The 16,352-nt window shown below is 52.3% G+C and overlaps 1 protein-coding gene across 4 annotated transcripts in view; it reads left to right on the top strand.

The window, feature by feature from the left end:
- NCOA1 (nuclear receptor coactivator 1) overlaps window positions 1-16,352 on the top strand; it is a 188,033-nt gene that overhangs the window by 138,811 nt on the left and 32,870 nt on the right. For all 4 annotated transcript variants that reach the window (XM_082049703.1, XM_082049704.1, XM_082049706.1 and 1 more), the window contains exons 5-7: window positions 9,548-9,642; window positions 13,643-13,820; window positions 15,845-16,024. In XM_082049703.1, the coding sequence (XP_081905829.1) occupies window positions 9,548-9,642; window positions 13,643-13,820; window positions 15,845-16,024 (453 nt within the window). The remainder of the gene's footprint in view (window positions 1-9,547; window positions 9,643-13,642; window positions 13,821-15,844; window positions 16,025-16,352) is intronic.

The following is a 16,352-nucleotide window of genomic DNA, read 5'->3' on the forward strand; positions in this document are numbered from 1 at the left end:
CGAATCTGTGCTGGCAGATGAACAAGTCTGTGTGGTTTCATCCTTTTAGGATTTGATGGTTTATGCAGTGGTTGGAGAGGTTGGTATCTGCTGAGACCAGCCCTGGGCTTTAGTGCGACCTCCCAGTGCCACCATGGGCTGGTGAGGACAGGCTGTTGGCAAACGGCTCTGAGAGCGTTAGATGGAGCCGTCATAGAATCACGGAATCATTTTGGTTGGAAAAGACCATCAAGATCATCGAGTCCAACTGTAACCCACCCCTGGCACTGCCCCATGTCCTGAGAACCTCGTGTCCACCTGTCCAACCCTCCAGGGATGGTGACTCCAGCACTGCCCTGGGCAGCCTGTTCCAATGCCCCACAGCCCTTTGGGGAAGAAATTGTTCCTAAATCCAACCTCAACCTCCCCTGGCGCAACTTGAGGCCGTTTCCTCTGCTCCTGGCGCTTGTTCCTGGGGAGCAGAGCCCGACCCCCCTGGCTCCAAGCTCCTTTCAGGCAGTTCAGAGATCAGAAGGTCTCCCCTCAGCTCCTGTTCTCCAGCTGAACCCCCCAGGTCCCTCAGCCGCTCCATCACACTTGTGCTCCAGCCCCTCACCAGCTCCGTTCCCTTCTCTCCACTCGCTCCAGCACCTCAAGGCCTTTCTTGGCGTGAGGAGCCCAGAACTGCCCCAGGATTGGAGGTCCGGCCGCCTCAAGGAGAGACAGAGCAAAAGAGACAGAGAACAAAAGCTGGTTGAGTGCTGTCTGTGGAATAGGGGTCGCGACACCCCAAAACCCCAAAATTAGACTCTATCTTAGCATAAGAATTTAAAATAGATCTGGCAAAATCTCCTCTAAAAAAACCTTTTTCTTCGCTCTGTCTGTAAGGAGAGCACAAGGCGAGTAGCTCAGGTGGAAGTGTCTCCATCGCAGATGTCCCATGTTCCATGGGATGGATCTCATTCCGGTGTCCCAGGGTGACCTGGCGTCGCGGTTGGGTTTGTCACCGATAGACCATCCCAATGGGTGGTGTAAAACCGGCGAGCGCAGGGGTCGGAAGGATCCTAAGATCTGCTCTTCTGTTTCTTGCACTGGTATTTTCAAGCTCTGAATCTCACAGATTGTATTTTTCCACAGTTTTTTTTAAAATTCATCAATCAGATAATTTCCTTCCTCCCACTAGTATAAGAAGTTACACAACCCAAGAGCTGCTGATTTCCATACAGTGTTTTGGAGGAATCTGGTATTTGTGGAAGTGAAGAAAGGAGGGCTCTGGGCCGGGTTTTCTGCAGCTGCCTCCGTGGGAATGTGCTGACGTTGAATATGGGGGCGTTGGGCAAATCGCAGCTTCCAATCTTGAATTTGGGTTTAGAGGAACCTCCAGCTCGGTGATGCTCCGAGTCTTTCCCCCAACACATCCCTCACCTCACAGACAGGCCTGGACACGCCGTCCTCTTCAAGCACCACTTAAAACCATGAAAAAATGCCATTTCTGCAGTCTGGTTCCACATTCCTGCATCAATGCCATTGTCGTCTTCTCCTCTCGTGGCTTTTTGAAATCATCTCTTTCCTGCTCCACCGGCGGTGCACACCTTCTGCCAAGGACTTCATTTTTATGGCTTTTTATTTTCCTGTTGGGTTTGCGGGGCTGTTGAACCCCATATTAGGCACTAATTAATGGCCCAGCTTTCTGTCACGCTCTCGGTCCGTGGGTGCACTGAGTCTGTTCCATCTGATTTTAATTAACTGGAAATCAAAGCTGCTCATTTGAGAAATTACAGATGTGGATTGTTGTTTTTTTTTTCATTGCTCATCTTTTAAAAATCACAGAATCACCGAATCCCAGAATGTGAGGGGTTGAAGGGCCCTGGAAAGCTCATCCAGTGCAATCCCCCCATGGAGCAGGAACACCCAGATGAGGTTCCACAGGAAGGTGTCCAGGCGGGTTGGAATGTCTGCACAGAAGGAGACTCCACAACCCCCCTGGGCAGCCTGGGCCAGGCTCTGCCACCCTCACCCCAAACAAGTTGCTTCTCCTCTTTCAGTGGAACCTCCTGTGTTCCAGTTTGCACCCATTGCCCCTTGTCCTGTCCCTGGTTGTCACCAGAAGAGCCTGGCTCCATCCTCCTGACACTCCCCCTTTCCATCTTGATCCCCAGGAATGAGTCCCCCCTCAGTCTCCTCTTGTCCAGCTCCAGAGCCCCAGCTCCCTCAGCCTTTCCTCCCACGGGAGATGCTCCACTCCCTCCAGCATCTTGGTGGCTGCGCTGGACTCTCTCCAGCAGTTCCCTGTCCTGCTGGAACTGAGGGGCCACAACTGGACACAAGATTCCAGGTGTGGTCTCCCCAGGGCAGAGCAGAGGGGCAGGAGAACCTCTCTGACCTACTGACCACCCCCTTCTAACCCACCCCAGGTACCATTGGCTTCCTGGCCACAAGGGCCCAGTGCTGGCTCATGGTCACCCTGCTGTCCCCAGGACCCCCAGGTCCCTTTCCCCTACACTGCTCTCTAATAGGTCATTCCCCAACTTACACTGGAACCTGGGGTTGTTCCTGCCCAGATTCAAGACTCTACACTTGCCCTTGTTCTATTTAATTAAATTTTCCCCGCCCAGCTCTCCAGCCTGTCCAGGTCTCTGGATGGCAGCACAGCTTCCAGTGTCACCACTCCTCCCAGCTTGCTCAGACAGAGCTGGCTGAGATCTGGGGTGTTCAGCTGATATAACCCTCCGGGAGGCTGCGGAAAGGGACGGGGAGATGTTGTGCCTGGTGCTCCATCGCGTTTTCTAGGCATCACATCAACGTCTCCATCTTGTCCTGCATCCTTGGTACCCACCGGGGCACCCAACGCGCTTTGGGAACGGCCTCAAATCCTCCTCACTTGGGCTTTTTTGCCTTTGAGCTGTTGAATTTTGAATAGAAAAATCCAAACCTAAGGACTTTTGGGGCTGCTGTCACGACAAATGAAGAATGAACATTGCGCATAGAAATCCGGGGTTGCAAACGAGCCCTTGGAGAGCGTGGGGCGGCGTTTGGGTCGCGGGGCCTCTCCGTGGGGGTTTCCTTGGGGAGCAGCAACGAGCTCCTCGCAACTCCAGGCAAAACGCAATTTATTACAAATTTTTGCTCTGGGTAAGTGGAAACAATTGTTCTGATTTTCTATGTTCATGACGTTTCTCAACAAAACTGTATTTTGTAGTTTTTGTGTTCTGTTTTAGAAGACCCACATGCAATATATTGGTTTTTTGGATACTCCTTTCCCATTTCTGGGGGAAAAACAAAAGGCATTTCAGCTGCAAAATTTTACATGAAGAGCAGAATCAGACAGCTGGTATGATTTTAATTGAAAAGATTTAAGAGATGGAGAAGATGGAGAGACTGGAGCGCTCGCTGGATGCTGCACTGGAGCTCCATGCGTTGGAGCCTGCGGGCCGGGGTTGACTCCCCAAGACCAAGGGGCTTTGTCTTGTTGTAACACAACATGTTTTGGGTAAAACATGATGAGTTACAGCTTTTTGGGGGCTTTTCTGGTCATATCCTCGAGCTGCGTGGTCGTGGTCTCAACGTTGCTCTGGGGAAGGTCTCTGGCCGTGGGCAGGAGGTCGCAGCTCCTCTCCCCCTTTTCCCTGCCTTAGGTGCTGGATTTCTCCCTGTTTTGGGTGCCTGATTTTCTCCAGATATTGGGGATTTAGCTACAGAAGTCTGGAAGCGGAGGGAGGCGAGTGTAGGATGGTTTTGCTGTACCCCGTGCCACCAAAATCATGGTGGAGAAAGAGCAGACGACCCGAAATAGGAATAGAGGCGACTAAGATGAACTGGGGACGTTGGGAAAATAAAACATAATAATGCGAAGAGGGAAAAGAGACGAAGAAAGGGGAAAACACCAGTGACCCTGCACCTGTGTGGGCATGGGGGTGCTGGCACCCGCTTGCCAAAGCCACAGTTTTCGGTTTTGCTCTGCGCGATGTGGTTTTGGGGCAGAGGGTGTGAGGCAGTTTATTGGGGGGGCCGTCCCTTGTAGAGGAACAGAAAGAACAGTTTGCCTTTCTTGTGTATGCTTAGGTCTCTTATTAACAAGAAGGACTTTGTGCGTTGACGTCTTCTAAAATCAGCGGGGAAAACGCTCCAAACAGATCGGCTGCTCGTCCGCACACCTCGACTTGCTGCTGTCCCCCCGGCCTGGGCTGCTCCCCACTGTTTCAGCAGCTTGTCACCCCCCTGTCACCCTCGCTTTGCCAGGGGGATTGATTATCACCCTGTTCACCTCCCACCCCCCCTTTTCTTTGCCTCTCCATGCCATCCTTCCATCGCGTGAGCCCGGGAGGCGCTGCCCCCCCGTCAGCAGCCTGCGGTACCCCCAGACACGGCTGGGGATGGGGAGAGCGGCTCTTGGTGATGCCCAATCTGTTCCCATTGGTTTGTGCTGCTGGGCAGCGCTTCCAGCATCAGGGCACCCGAGCGGATCAAAAATAGTGTGGCCAGCAGGCCCAGGGCAGTGACCGTCCCTGTGCTGGGACCTGGGGGGGGCAAACTGCAAATCCTGGGGGCAGTTTTTGGCTCCTCACACCAAGAAAGTCCTTGAGGTGCTGGAGCGAGTGGAGAGAAGGGAACGGAGCTGGTGAGGGGCTGGAGCACAAGTGTGATGGGAGCGGCTGAGGGACCTGGGGGGTTCAGCTGGAGAACAGGAGCTGAGGGGAGACCTTCTGATCTCTGAACTGCCTGAAAGGAGCTTGGAGCCAGGGGGGTCGGGCTCTGCTCCCCAGGAACAAGCGCCAGGAGCAGAGGAAATGGCCTCAAGTTGCCCAGGGGAGGTTGAGGTTGGATGTGGGGAACAATTTCTTCCCCAAAGGGCTGTGGGGCATTGGAACAGGCTGCCCAGGGCAGTGCTGGAGTCACCAGCCCTGGAGGGTTGGACAGACGGACATGAGGTTCTCAGGACATGAGGCAGTGCCAGGGGTGGGTTATGGTTGGACTGGATGATATTAAGGGTCTCTTACAACCAAAATGATTCTGTGTTCCCACGATTCTATGAGTCTATCACTCCCCGTCTCGCTGTGCTTTAGCAGCATCCTCTATCCCTTTCCATCCCTTCTTTTCATCCTGCAAAGAATCAGCTGCTTCAAGCCAGGATGTTCGTGTGGCCGCGGAACAGCGAGGCTGAGCTGGAAATGTCACCTCTTCCCACACTGAGCTTGGCTGCCCGGGCTGGCACGGGACAAGGTTGTTTTCAAAGCGTCCGTGGTGTTCCCAGGCACCACAGTGGGCATCAGGTATCCGCGGTATCTATCGGTGGTATTGGGTGACCTGCTTATAGCACACTTATCTCACCATTCAAATCCAATGATATTTTTGGAGCAGCAAGGACCCCACGGTTCCTAGAGACTCCAGATGCGCCTAGATATCTCTCTGGATATCAGAAAAACGGGGTGTATTTTGAGGAATGCATTTCAAATAGCTCCTCTATGCAAGAAAAAAGAAAAGGCTTTAATGACATTTGCGGCCGTGAAGTTCCAATCGGGGCCGTCGGCGTGCCTGGTGTTTATTGTGCGATGGGGATTTACGGTGCCCGAGGCTGCCAAAGCTGGATCCCCGCAGCCTCAGCAGCAGCGCCGGGGCTCGTGTCGCTCCCGTTGGTTTGTTTTCCTGTGGATCTGTCTGTCCGGCTTTATAATCAGATTACGAGCTCGGGGAAGTGGGAATTTGCTCTGTGTTTGGCTGCATTGAGCGCAGGGGATGCCTGGCCCGCTCCCCGAGTGCATCAGCCTGTTGCCAGCCGCAATTAACGCTGGAAAAATAGCAATCAAATTGAGATGAATGGGTTAAGGTGCAAACCAGCGGTTTGCTTGTCGTGTATTCCTTGATGCTCGGGATGGAAAAGCTAAAGAGCTGCTTTAAGGACATGAACTGAAGATGCGCTGATGCTGGTGCATCTCTGGGATGTGTCAGCTCGGAGGAGACGAGCAGGATTTTTAAGGGATTCATCTGCTCCTGGATCCTGGTGCTGCAAAGGTGGGAAGGAGAAGAACTTGTGCGGGAGGGAGACGGTGCCAGCACATCGTTCCGATCCTCCCAAATAACGGGCAGATGAAACTATTGCACCGAAACACGAGGAGGATCCTGCAGCCCAATTAGAGGATTAGAGCTGAAACCTGCGCATCACCTTTAAGTGCATCAATTTATTAAGGGTATGGAAGTAAAAGCAGCCATTTCTCATGCTGTGGCACCCACCAGCTCGCGTGGTTTTGGGTGTATGGCAAGTTTTCCCACCCCTGGAAGGGATTTGGGTGTCTGCATCAGGGGTGCTGCTCCTTCACCATTTAACCATCGTCGCTCAGAGGTGGGTTGGGTGGGGTGAACTCTGGTTTCTGCTTGAAACAGGGGAAACTGAGGCCCGTGGGGACACGATAAGCTGCTCAGGGGGTCTGTAGCAGGATGCAGGGGTCAGGGATTTTAGGGTTGAAGTCAGACCGTTGCTTGAGCACCCAAAACCTGTGCATGCTGGAAAGGGGGTGCCTGTTGCTTGTTGGTTTTGGGGCCACAAGAGCAAGTTTTGGGCAAACCCTTCAGGGAGTAAAGGACGGAGTCGGGAAGGAGAAACACCCAAAGTGAGCTTGAAGATGGATAAAGATGTGTCAAGTCCGGAGAGGACGCAGAGGTGAAGGGTTTAAAGTGCCGCATCTGTGCATTTTGCAAATGTGATTTGATGTTGAGTAATAAACTTTGCATCCAACATGCTGCAAAACAACAAATGCAATTTAGCTTTTGCTTACGGATGAGTGGGGGGAACAGCTGCCTTGGTGCCACAATGATGAGAAACGGAGACCAACGTCGAGAGGGATGAGCAGGAAACCTCCAACAGTCCTAGAAACCTCTCAGCTGTTTATTTAATGGATATTTATCCCAAGAAAACATCTCTTGCCCTCTGGGAACTTTCATCGGCCTGGTTTGTTGGTACACAAAGACATTTGGTTGATAAGCGTGTGTTTATTGATGCACAGGAGGGTTTCCAGGTCCTGCGCGACGCACGGGGGGTTGAGGAGCCTTTTCCCTTGTCCTGCTGTGTTCACAACTTGCTGCCATCCCTCTTGAAGCCAGTCTGGGTGACGTTCCTCCTCCAGCTCCCCCCACCACACTCGTGTTTGGTCCTTGGGTGCTTGCTGAGCATCCCCTTGGTTTCCCGGCAACCCCCGGGATGTTATTCCTGCAAGGACGGGGCCGCATCGCCCTGGACCCATTGTGCACGAATCACCAGCCGCATCCCACCCCCCCCGCATCTTTCTTTATACCAACAATTAACAGTTATACAGAAAGAACACAGCTTATTTTCAGCTACGAGGCTGAATTTGTGGTGCCGGTACCCGGGAAAACCTTGTAAATAGTGTAAAATTAACAAGAAGACCACATTCCAAGTCATTTTTTGGCTACCCACAGAGAGTCTTCTTCATATTTAATCAGAGCTGCCTGTGTGAGCCTGGACCACGGATGCTTCGGGTGTCCCGTGTGGTTTTGCATCCTGCACAGCTGATAATTCCCATTGCCCCCCCGGCTGTCCCAGGACCTTGCCTGTTCCTATTGCGGAGCAAAACATCACCGGAGCAAAAAGCATCTGCAGGCTGAGGTGTCCCTGCTTTCCTCTCGCTGCGTAATGCATGATTAACGGAGCAGGTATCCTCTCCATTAAGATTTAGCTCCCACTTGCCTCTTTCTGCTCATTTTCTGCCCAAATGGTGTAATTAAGCAGTAATTAATCTCTTTTCTGCAAATACATCCATAGCCCCAGAGGTGCCCGCTTCCCAGCCATCAGGGATTCTTCTCACCTGTGTCCCATGGCAATGGGGACACTGCTGACCTTGTCACATCTGGAGAGGCAAAGGGATTTTCCACGCTGTGGACGTGGAGGAGCAAACAAAACCTGGACAGGCTGGAGAGCTGGGCGGGGAGAAATTTAATGAAATAGAACAAGGGCAAGTGTAGAGTCTTGAATCTGGGCAGGAACAACCCCAGGATCCAGTGTAAGTTGGGGAATGAGCTGTTGGAGAGCAGTGTAGGGGAAAGGGACCTGGGGGTCCTGGGGACAGCAGGGTGACCATGAGCCAGCACTGGGCCCTTGTGGCCAGGAAGGCCAATGGTACCTGGGGTGGGTTAGAAGGGGGTGGTCAGTAGGTCAGAGAGGTTCTCCTGCCCCTCTGCTCTGCCCTGGGGAGACCACACCTGGAATCTTGTGTCCAGATGTGGCCCCTCAGTTCCAGCAGGACAGGGAACTGCTGCAGAGAGTCCAGCGCAGCCACCAAGATGCTGGAGGGAGTGGAGCATCTCCCGTGTGAGGAAAGGCTGAGGGAGCTGGGGCTCTGGAGCTGGACAAGAGGAGACTGAGGGGGGACTCATTCCTGGGGATCAATATGGAAAGGGGCAGTGTCAGGAGGATGGAGCCAGGCTCTTCTGGTGACAACCAGGGACAGGACAAGGGGCAATGGGTGCAAACTGGAACACAGGAGGTTCCACTGAAAGAGGAGAAGCAACTTGTTGGGGTGAGGGTGGCAGAGCCTGGCCCAGGCTGCCCAGGGAGGTTGTGGAGTCTCCTTATGTGCAGACATTCCAACCCGCCTGGACACCTTCCTGTGTAACCTCATCTGGGTGTTCCTGCTCCATGGGGGGATTGCACTGGATGAGCTTTCCAGGGCCCTTCAACCCCTGCCATCCTGTGGTTCTGTGGAACAGCCCTGACACCCCAGCCACATCATGGCTCCCTTGCCCGCGATCACCAGCTTTCTCACATCCCACTTGCCACCCGCCTTTGGCTGCTGGATTTACCCTGAATTCCTCGGAGAAGCTGCGCGTCATGGCTGGCGCCTTTCGGGGGAGTGCGAGATGAATAACAGGGCCCTCTCTATGAGTTTAGGGTTGTTTTGTTTGGTTTTTTTCCCCAAAGGGATTATTCAGCAATAAGAGTTTTCCTCAGCAGCATCACCCGCTCTGTGTCGGATGCTCTTTTCCCATCCCCAGCTGCCCAGCATCCATGATATTCCCCGTATATCACTGGTTCGAGCTGCTTTATGTTTCCTCCAGCAGGATCCCTTTGGCACAGCGTGTTCTCTGTGAATTCCTCCCAGCGGGTTTGTTTTCACAAAGTGTTGTCCGAGAAGTTCCAGATCAAATATTGTAGCTCACGCTAAACTGGATATACCGTTTCCTTTTCAAAATGTTGATTTTGGATGTCTCTTTCTGCCTAAGATGGGTTTTTCCTTCCTTCTAGCGGTAGATGGTGATCGAATGAGTGCTTTTCTTTTATAATAATGAATAAATAGAAATGACATTATATCTTCACAGGACTGAGGGATGAAATGCAAATACTGGACTTTTTTGGTGCACATCCTGTATTGCCTCTTAGTATTTTAGAATCATAGAATCATTTTGGTTGGAAAAGACCTTTAAGACCATTGAGTTCGATGTTAACCTCATGCCGTCAAGTTCACCTCTAAACCATGTCCCTAAAAATGTTATTATAGGCAATGAATCAGTAGTAAAGTGACTTTTTTGTTGCTAAACCATCCCTTTTCCTTTGCTACAGAGAAAGCGGCTGATGATGAAGTGCAGAAGTCCGACATCTCGTCCAGCAGCCAAGGCGTGATTGAGAAGGAGTCTCTGGGACCTCTTCTCCTAGAGGTGGGTGCTCAAATGTGGTTGATGCTCTGAGGTCCCGCTACTGCCCTAAGAAAGTGAAATACAGAGGAGGAAGGCAACGGGGACAGAGTTGGGATGCTCTAAACCCAGCTGCATCCCTGGCCTAAGTTGCAGTTAAACTGATTCTAGTCCTTCGCGTCAGCAAATGCGTTGGAAAGTGACTCTTGATGGAACGTGGACTTGGTTAAGTTGAAGCTGTTCTGCGTAACTTCTTAATATCAGCATTAAAATATTGAGTTGCTTTTGGTTTGGAGGTGAGTTGAGTCTTGTGGTGGGTGGTTTTCAGCAGATCTGGATCTTCCAGTGCTCTGAAAAATAGGGAGGATGAGGAGGGCGCTTCGCATTTCTGTTGGCATCAATAAATCAGAAAGAATCCTGTCTCAGGAGGAAGGTCCGAGTTGGACCCGATGGGGTATGGAGAAGGTTTTTATGTCAGAGTTTTATAATATCCAGGCCCCAGAGATAAACTTCAAATCCAAAACGGCTCAACCGGTGATTTCACAGAATCAGAATCATCAGTTTCTCAGGGGGTGGTTGGGTTGGGGGGGCTGACGATCACCGTCCCGCATCCGCCTTCATGCCTTGAACCCACCTGAGAAGATTACACATTCGCAACCCAAAAGGAAGTCACATCTGATTCATTTAATTAACTGTAAGAGCTTAATTGCTGACATGACACAGCCCGATGATTTACTCTGCCTTTTTCTGGTGGGAGTCCAAGAGCTGGGAGGTAAAATGTGGCATCGTTTTTGAGACAGAAAACCAGGCTGGGTTTCAGGATACCTGGGGAGAGAGATTCCACCCCCCCAAGTCACGTTTTTGGCCTCTTCTGCATCTCCAAAAGGTGGAGGGGTCTAATTTGTGGAACGGCTGGAAAATGGGTGCTGGAAACGTGTGGGTGGAGTTAAGCAGGAGCTGGATACAGAGGTGCTGGGTTTAAAAGAGGCAAGAGAGTGCACTATCAGCAAGTTTGCTGGTGACACCAAGCTGGGAGGAGTGGTGACACTGGAAGCTGTGCTGCCATCAGAGACCTGGACAGGCTGGGGAGTTGGGCGGGAAAAATTTAATGAAATAGAACAAGGGCAAGTGTAGAGTCTTGAATCTGGGCAGAAACAACCCCAGGTTCCAGTGTAAGTTGGGGAATGACCTGTTGGAGAGCAGTGTAGGGGAAAGGGACCTGGGGGTCCTGGGGACAGCAGGGTGACCATGAGCCAGCACTGGGCCCTTGTGGCCAGGAAGCCAATGGTACCTGGGGTGGGTTAGAAGGGGGTGGTCAGTAGGTCAGAGAGGTTCTCCTGCCCCTCTGCTCTGCCCTGGGGAGACCACACCTGGAATCTTGTGTCCAGTTGTGGCCCCTCAGTTCCAGCAGGACAGGGAACTGCTGGAGAGAGTCCAGCGCAGCCACCAAGATGCTGGAGGGAGTGGAGCATCTCCCGTGGGAGGAAAGGCTGAGGGAGCTGGGGCTCTGGAGCTGGACAAGAGGAGACTGAGGGGGGACTCATTCCTGGGGATCAATATGGAAAGGGGGAGTGTCAGGAGGATGGAGCCAGGCTCTTCTGGTGACAACCAGGGACAGGACAAGGGGCAATGGGTGCAAACTGGAACACAGGAGGTTCCACTTGAATTTGACAAGAATCTTCTTGGGGGTGAGGGTGGCAGAGCCTGGCCCAGGCTGCCCAGGGGGGTTGTGGAGTCTCCTTCTCTGCAGACATTCCAACCCCCTGGACACCTTCCTGTGGAACCTCATCTGGGTGTTCCTGCTCCATGGGGGGATTGCACTGGATGAGCTTTCCAGGGCCCTTCAACCCCTGACATTCTGGGATTCTGTGATTCTGTGAAAAATGCAGGAGGGGCTTAGAAATTAGTCTGGAGAGGTTTTGAGGAGTGAAACAGGCACGGGAATATAAAGCGATGCAGGAGAAGAAGGCAGAACCTCAACAAAACACCAGGATTTGGCTTAAATTGGGAGAAATCATCCTACGAGAGCAGCGGCAGAGCCAATGAATCCGTGAGAGAGAGCAGCGTCCCTAAATCCGCTGTAAATCTGCCTGGTTTGCAGTGTGGTCTTTGGAAACGTGCCTTTCCGTCGCTGAAATGCTGAGCATCGTTCCGCTGGGCCGGTCCCCTCGTGTCCGTGTCCACACGTGGGAAAAGGCGGCTCATTGTGGCCCTTGGGTGCTGGGGAGTGAAGCGAGGACAGCAGCACATCATAATAGAAACAGCCCTGGAAAACCTGAGCTCTCGCGTAGGAAAGCAAAAGGAAATTAATTAAATCAGCCAGCTCACGACTCCAAATTACCCTCCGCTCTTGGGCCGGGTATCGATGCATTACTGCTCGGTCGATGCCGCTTTGTAAACAACTCACCCTGTATTATGTGGTTTAAAGCCCGTGTTTAGACGATGGTTATTATCTATACAAGCTGAGGAATCATTTCTTAATCGTTCTCCTCCCGTGCGCTTGAGGCGCTGACCCCAACCCATGCGGATGCCAAGCCCTCGCTGACTTTATTCTCCATGCGGATTGATTGCAAGGAGCAATTAGTGGTTTCACTGGTCCCCAAGGGCTCCGCAGCCGAAAAAATATCCCCCAAGTGACTTCCAGCTCCTTCGGGAGCCCTGGGCTCAGGGGGGATTGCAGACCCAGAAAAGCAGAGGTGAAAAGGGCCGCTAAAAAGCGTTTTGTTCATTTTTAGGAAGGTTTTTTGCCTCTTTGACTTGTTGTTCGGGCTTGACTTCCGTAACTAATTAAGCTGATGAGGTAATTTAATGGAATTTAACTCTGATAATTCAATGGAATGGGGGGTGTGCAAGTTGGATGCCCAGCAGCCGCCACCTCTTCCCGGCTCCCCCGGCCCCCAAAACCAGCATCACCTGGAGAAAAGGGTCCAAGTGGGGTTTAAAACCCATCCAGGGGCCTTTTCTGTTTTGTGGGTGCCTGAAGAGCAAAGGCTGGTTGTCTTGGCAACGGCTGCGAATAAGGAAAATTGCCGCCAATCTGCCAGAACCATTTTAACAAACGATTTCTTTCTTTTTTTCCTTCTCTTTTTTAAATGCTTCCCGTTTCTTGCCCTTCAGTGTTGCTCTACAGCAAAACCTGGGGTTTTATTTAGAAACTGCATTAAATAAAGTTCCATCGGAGCCCCTCGCTGCCAGCACAGGCAAATGGGAGGATGGGGAGGGGAAGGCGATGCTGTGGGTACCAGTTTTTGGGCATCCCGAGTTTCTCCTGTCTCCGCACCATCTCCAGCTCTGCAATGTGACCAGGTCTTGTTGCAGGATCACAGTCCACCAGAGCTCGCTGTCCATGAGCAGGATAAGTAGGAATTAGGCTCCAGAAAAACCAAATCTTGCTTGGATTAAACATTTGAGGTGCTTGGAAGAGCGTAAATCATCAATCAGCCATCTCAAGGGCTCAATGTGCAAGCACTGGGCTCTTCAGCTCTGAGTTTATTTTGTAGCACCAGAAAGCTATGGAAGAAATTACCACCCCGGACCACGGCAGTTAATTAAAATCCGTGATGGTGTCCTCGTTAAAATAAGCAGAAGATCTGCCGGTGGTGTGTGGTTTGGTCTGGGTCGTGCTTGTCCTCCTCCATTCGATTCCAGGGCTGAATTTGCCACTTGCATCCTAAACGCATGAAAAAAAGCAACAAACCAAACAAACCCCTCATTCTGCACGATGCAAAGGCTCTGTCATTCTTGGGCTGTAATTAAGCAAATCAAGCATATGCTTAATTTCAGTGCCTTGCCAAATTAGAGCCTTTCTGCCTGCTCTGGCCCTTGGCAGAGGATCGTTTCTCCTCTGCTGGCACCGTCCTTAGTGGCAGGAACGTCCTTAGCAGAGGAGGTTGCGGACTTGAAGACGTGTTTGAAGCAAACGGGCTGTTATTTGATCGCTGCTGGGACACGGAGCGGGGATCAAGGCAGAGGAGGGTTGTCCATTGTCAAGGAGCATCCTGAGCTGGGTTTCTTCCCCTTGCAGGCGTTGGATGGCTTCTTCTTCGTCGTGAACCGCGAAGGGAGGATCGTCTTCGTCTCCGAGAACGTGACCAGCTACCTGGGTTATAACCAGGAGGAGCTCATGAACACCAGTGTCTACAGCATCCTGCACGTGGGGGATCACGCCGAGTTCGTCAAGAACTTGTTGCCAAAGTCTCTGGGTAAGAAAACGCTTGAGGTTGGTTTTTTTAATCAGCTGGTGCTTGGAGAGCACTGTAAAAAACACTCTTGTGTCTTCAGTGATGTTGGCCTTAGAGTGGTTTTTATGTATATTATTTATATAGAATCATTCACATGGGAAAAGATCCTTAAGATCATCGAGTCCAACCATAACCCACCCCTGGCACTGCCCCATGTCCCTGAGAACCTCATGTCCGTCTGTCCAACCCTCCAGGGATGGTGACTCCAGCACTGCCCTGGGCAGCCTGTTCCAATGCCCCACAGCCCTTTGGGGAAGAAATTGTTCCCCAGATCCAGCCTCCCCTGATCCCTCATCCCCTCCCACCTTGGAAGAAACACAGAAGGGAGATGAGCCTTTCCCAAGTAGCTTGACTTAAAAATACAAGTTTTGCTGAAATTCACACTCATCTTCCTTCTGGGTGAATACAATGATGTCTTTAAACACCCAAATCTATTGGCACTCATCGGATTGAGCCTGTAGAGATTCAGGCATTGTCTTTTCCCTGTGGTTACCCAGTTTCAGGCTGTGTATTTTGCCTTTCCTTGGATGTTACAAGCCTCTTGGCTCTTCTTGGAGAGCAGGTTGCATGAAAACTTGATAATCTGCTGGTGGCAAAATCCCAGAATCCCAGAATGTCAGGGGTTGAAGGGCCCTGGAAAGCTCATCCAGTGCAATCCCCCCATGGAGCAGGAACACCCAGCTGAGGTTACACAGGAAGGTGTCCAGGCGGGTTGGAATGTCTGCAGAGAAGGAGACTCCACAACCCCCTGGGCAGCCTGGGCCAGGCTCTGCCACCCTCACCCCCAACAAGTTGCTTCTCCTCTTTCAGTGGAACCTCCTGTGTTCCAGTTTGCACCCATTGCCCCTTGTCCTGTCCCTGGTTGTCACCAGAAGAGCCTGGCTCCATCCTCCTGACACTCCCCCTTTCCATCTTGATCCCCAGGAATGAGTCCCCCCTCAGTCTCCTCTTGTCCAGCTCCAGAGCCCCAGCTCCCTCAGCCTTTCCTCCCACGGGAGATGCTCCACTCCCTCCAGCATCTTGGGGGCTGCGCTGGACTCTCTCCAGCAGTTCCCTGTCCTGCTGGAACTGAGGGGCCACAGCTGGACACAAGATTCCAGGTGTGGTCTCCCCAGGGCAGAGCAGAGGGGCAGGAGAACCTCTCTGACCTACTGACCACCCCCTTCTAACCCACCCCAGGTCCCATTGGCTTCCTGGCCACAAGGGCCCAGTGCTGGCTCATGGTCACCCTGCTGTCCCCAGGACCCCCAGGTCCCTTTCCCCTACGCTGCTCTCTAATAGGTCATTCCCCAACTTACACTGGAACCTGGGGTTGTTCCTGCCCAGATTCAAGACTCTACACTTGCCCTTGTTCTATTTCATTAAATTTTTCCTGCCCAACTCTCCAGCCTGTCCAGGTCTCTGATGGCAGCACAGCTTCCAGTGTCACCACTCCTCCCAGCTTGGTGTCACCAGCAAACTTGCTGACAGTCACTCTAGTTCCTCATCCAAGTCATTGATGAATATATTGAATAATACCGGCCCCAGCACCGACCCCTGAGGCACTGCACTAGATCCAGGCCTCCAACTGGGCTCTGCCCCATTGACCACATGGGTTGAAGATGGATATCCACAAAGATGATGTAGAGGGCTAGTGAAATCTTTCAGCTGCTGCCCAGAAGTTTTTGGAAAAGGCAGGTTATAGAAAAAAGGGGATAGATTTGCTGCTGCAGTACTAAAAGGTCTCGCTGCTGCTCCCCATCCCTATGGAGATGTTTAGCTGGACTTGCTGGAAAGGTGCCATGAGCATCATCTGAGGGGGCATTCAAGTACAACAGCAAGAGCCAGGAGCCCTCCTGGGCTCTGGAAGTGGCTCAGAGACCCCGTGCCTCAGTTTCCCTGCCCGTAAAATGGAGATGATAGGACCTACCTCCTCAGAAAGTCACAGAGGGACATGCGCATGGCACAGCTCCTAACAGTCCTTCTTTTTCTCCTCCATCCCCCAGTCAATGGAGTTCCTTGGCCCCAGGAAGCGACGCGGCGCAACAGCCACACGTTCAGCTGCAGGATGCTGATCCGGCCGCCCGACGAGCCGGGCACCGAGAACCAGGAGGCTCGTCAGCGCTACGAGGTGATGCAGTGCTTCACCGTGTCCCAGCCCAAGTCCTTCAAGGAGGAGGGAGAAGGTAGGAGAGAGTGTCCGCTGCTTGTGAGATGGCATTTGGGCAGGGGGGACAGGAGGGGGGCTGGGATGGGGATCGTAGAATGGTTTGGGTGGGAAGGGACCTTCAAAGCTCATCCAGTGCCAGCCCTGCCATGAGCAGGGACATCTGCACCAGCTCAGGTTGCTCAGAGCCCCGTCCAGCCTGGCCTGGGATGTCTCCAGGGATGGTTCATCCACCACCTCTCTGGCCAACCTGGGCCAGCCTCTCACCACCCTCAGCACAAACAATTTCTGCCTCATGTCTGGCCTGAATCTCCCTCTTTTAGTTTAAAACCACCACCCCTTGTCCT

The sequence above is a fragment of the Streptopelia decaocto genome (assembly GCF_964273445.1).
Source record: "Streptopelia decaocto genome assembly, chromosome: 3".
Lineage (NCBI taxonomy): Eukaryota > Metazoa > Chordata > Aves > Columbiformes > Columbidae > Streptopelia > Streptopelia decaocto.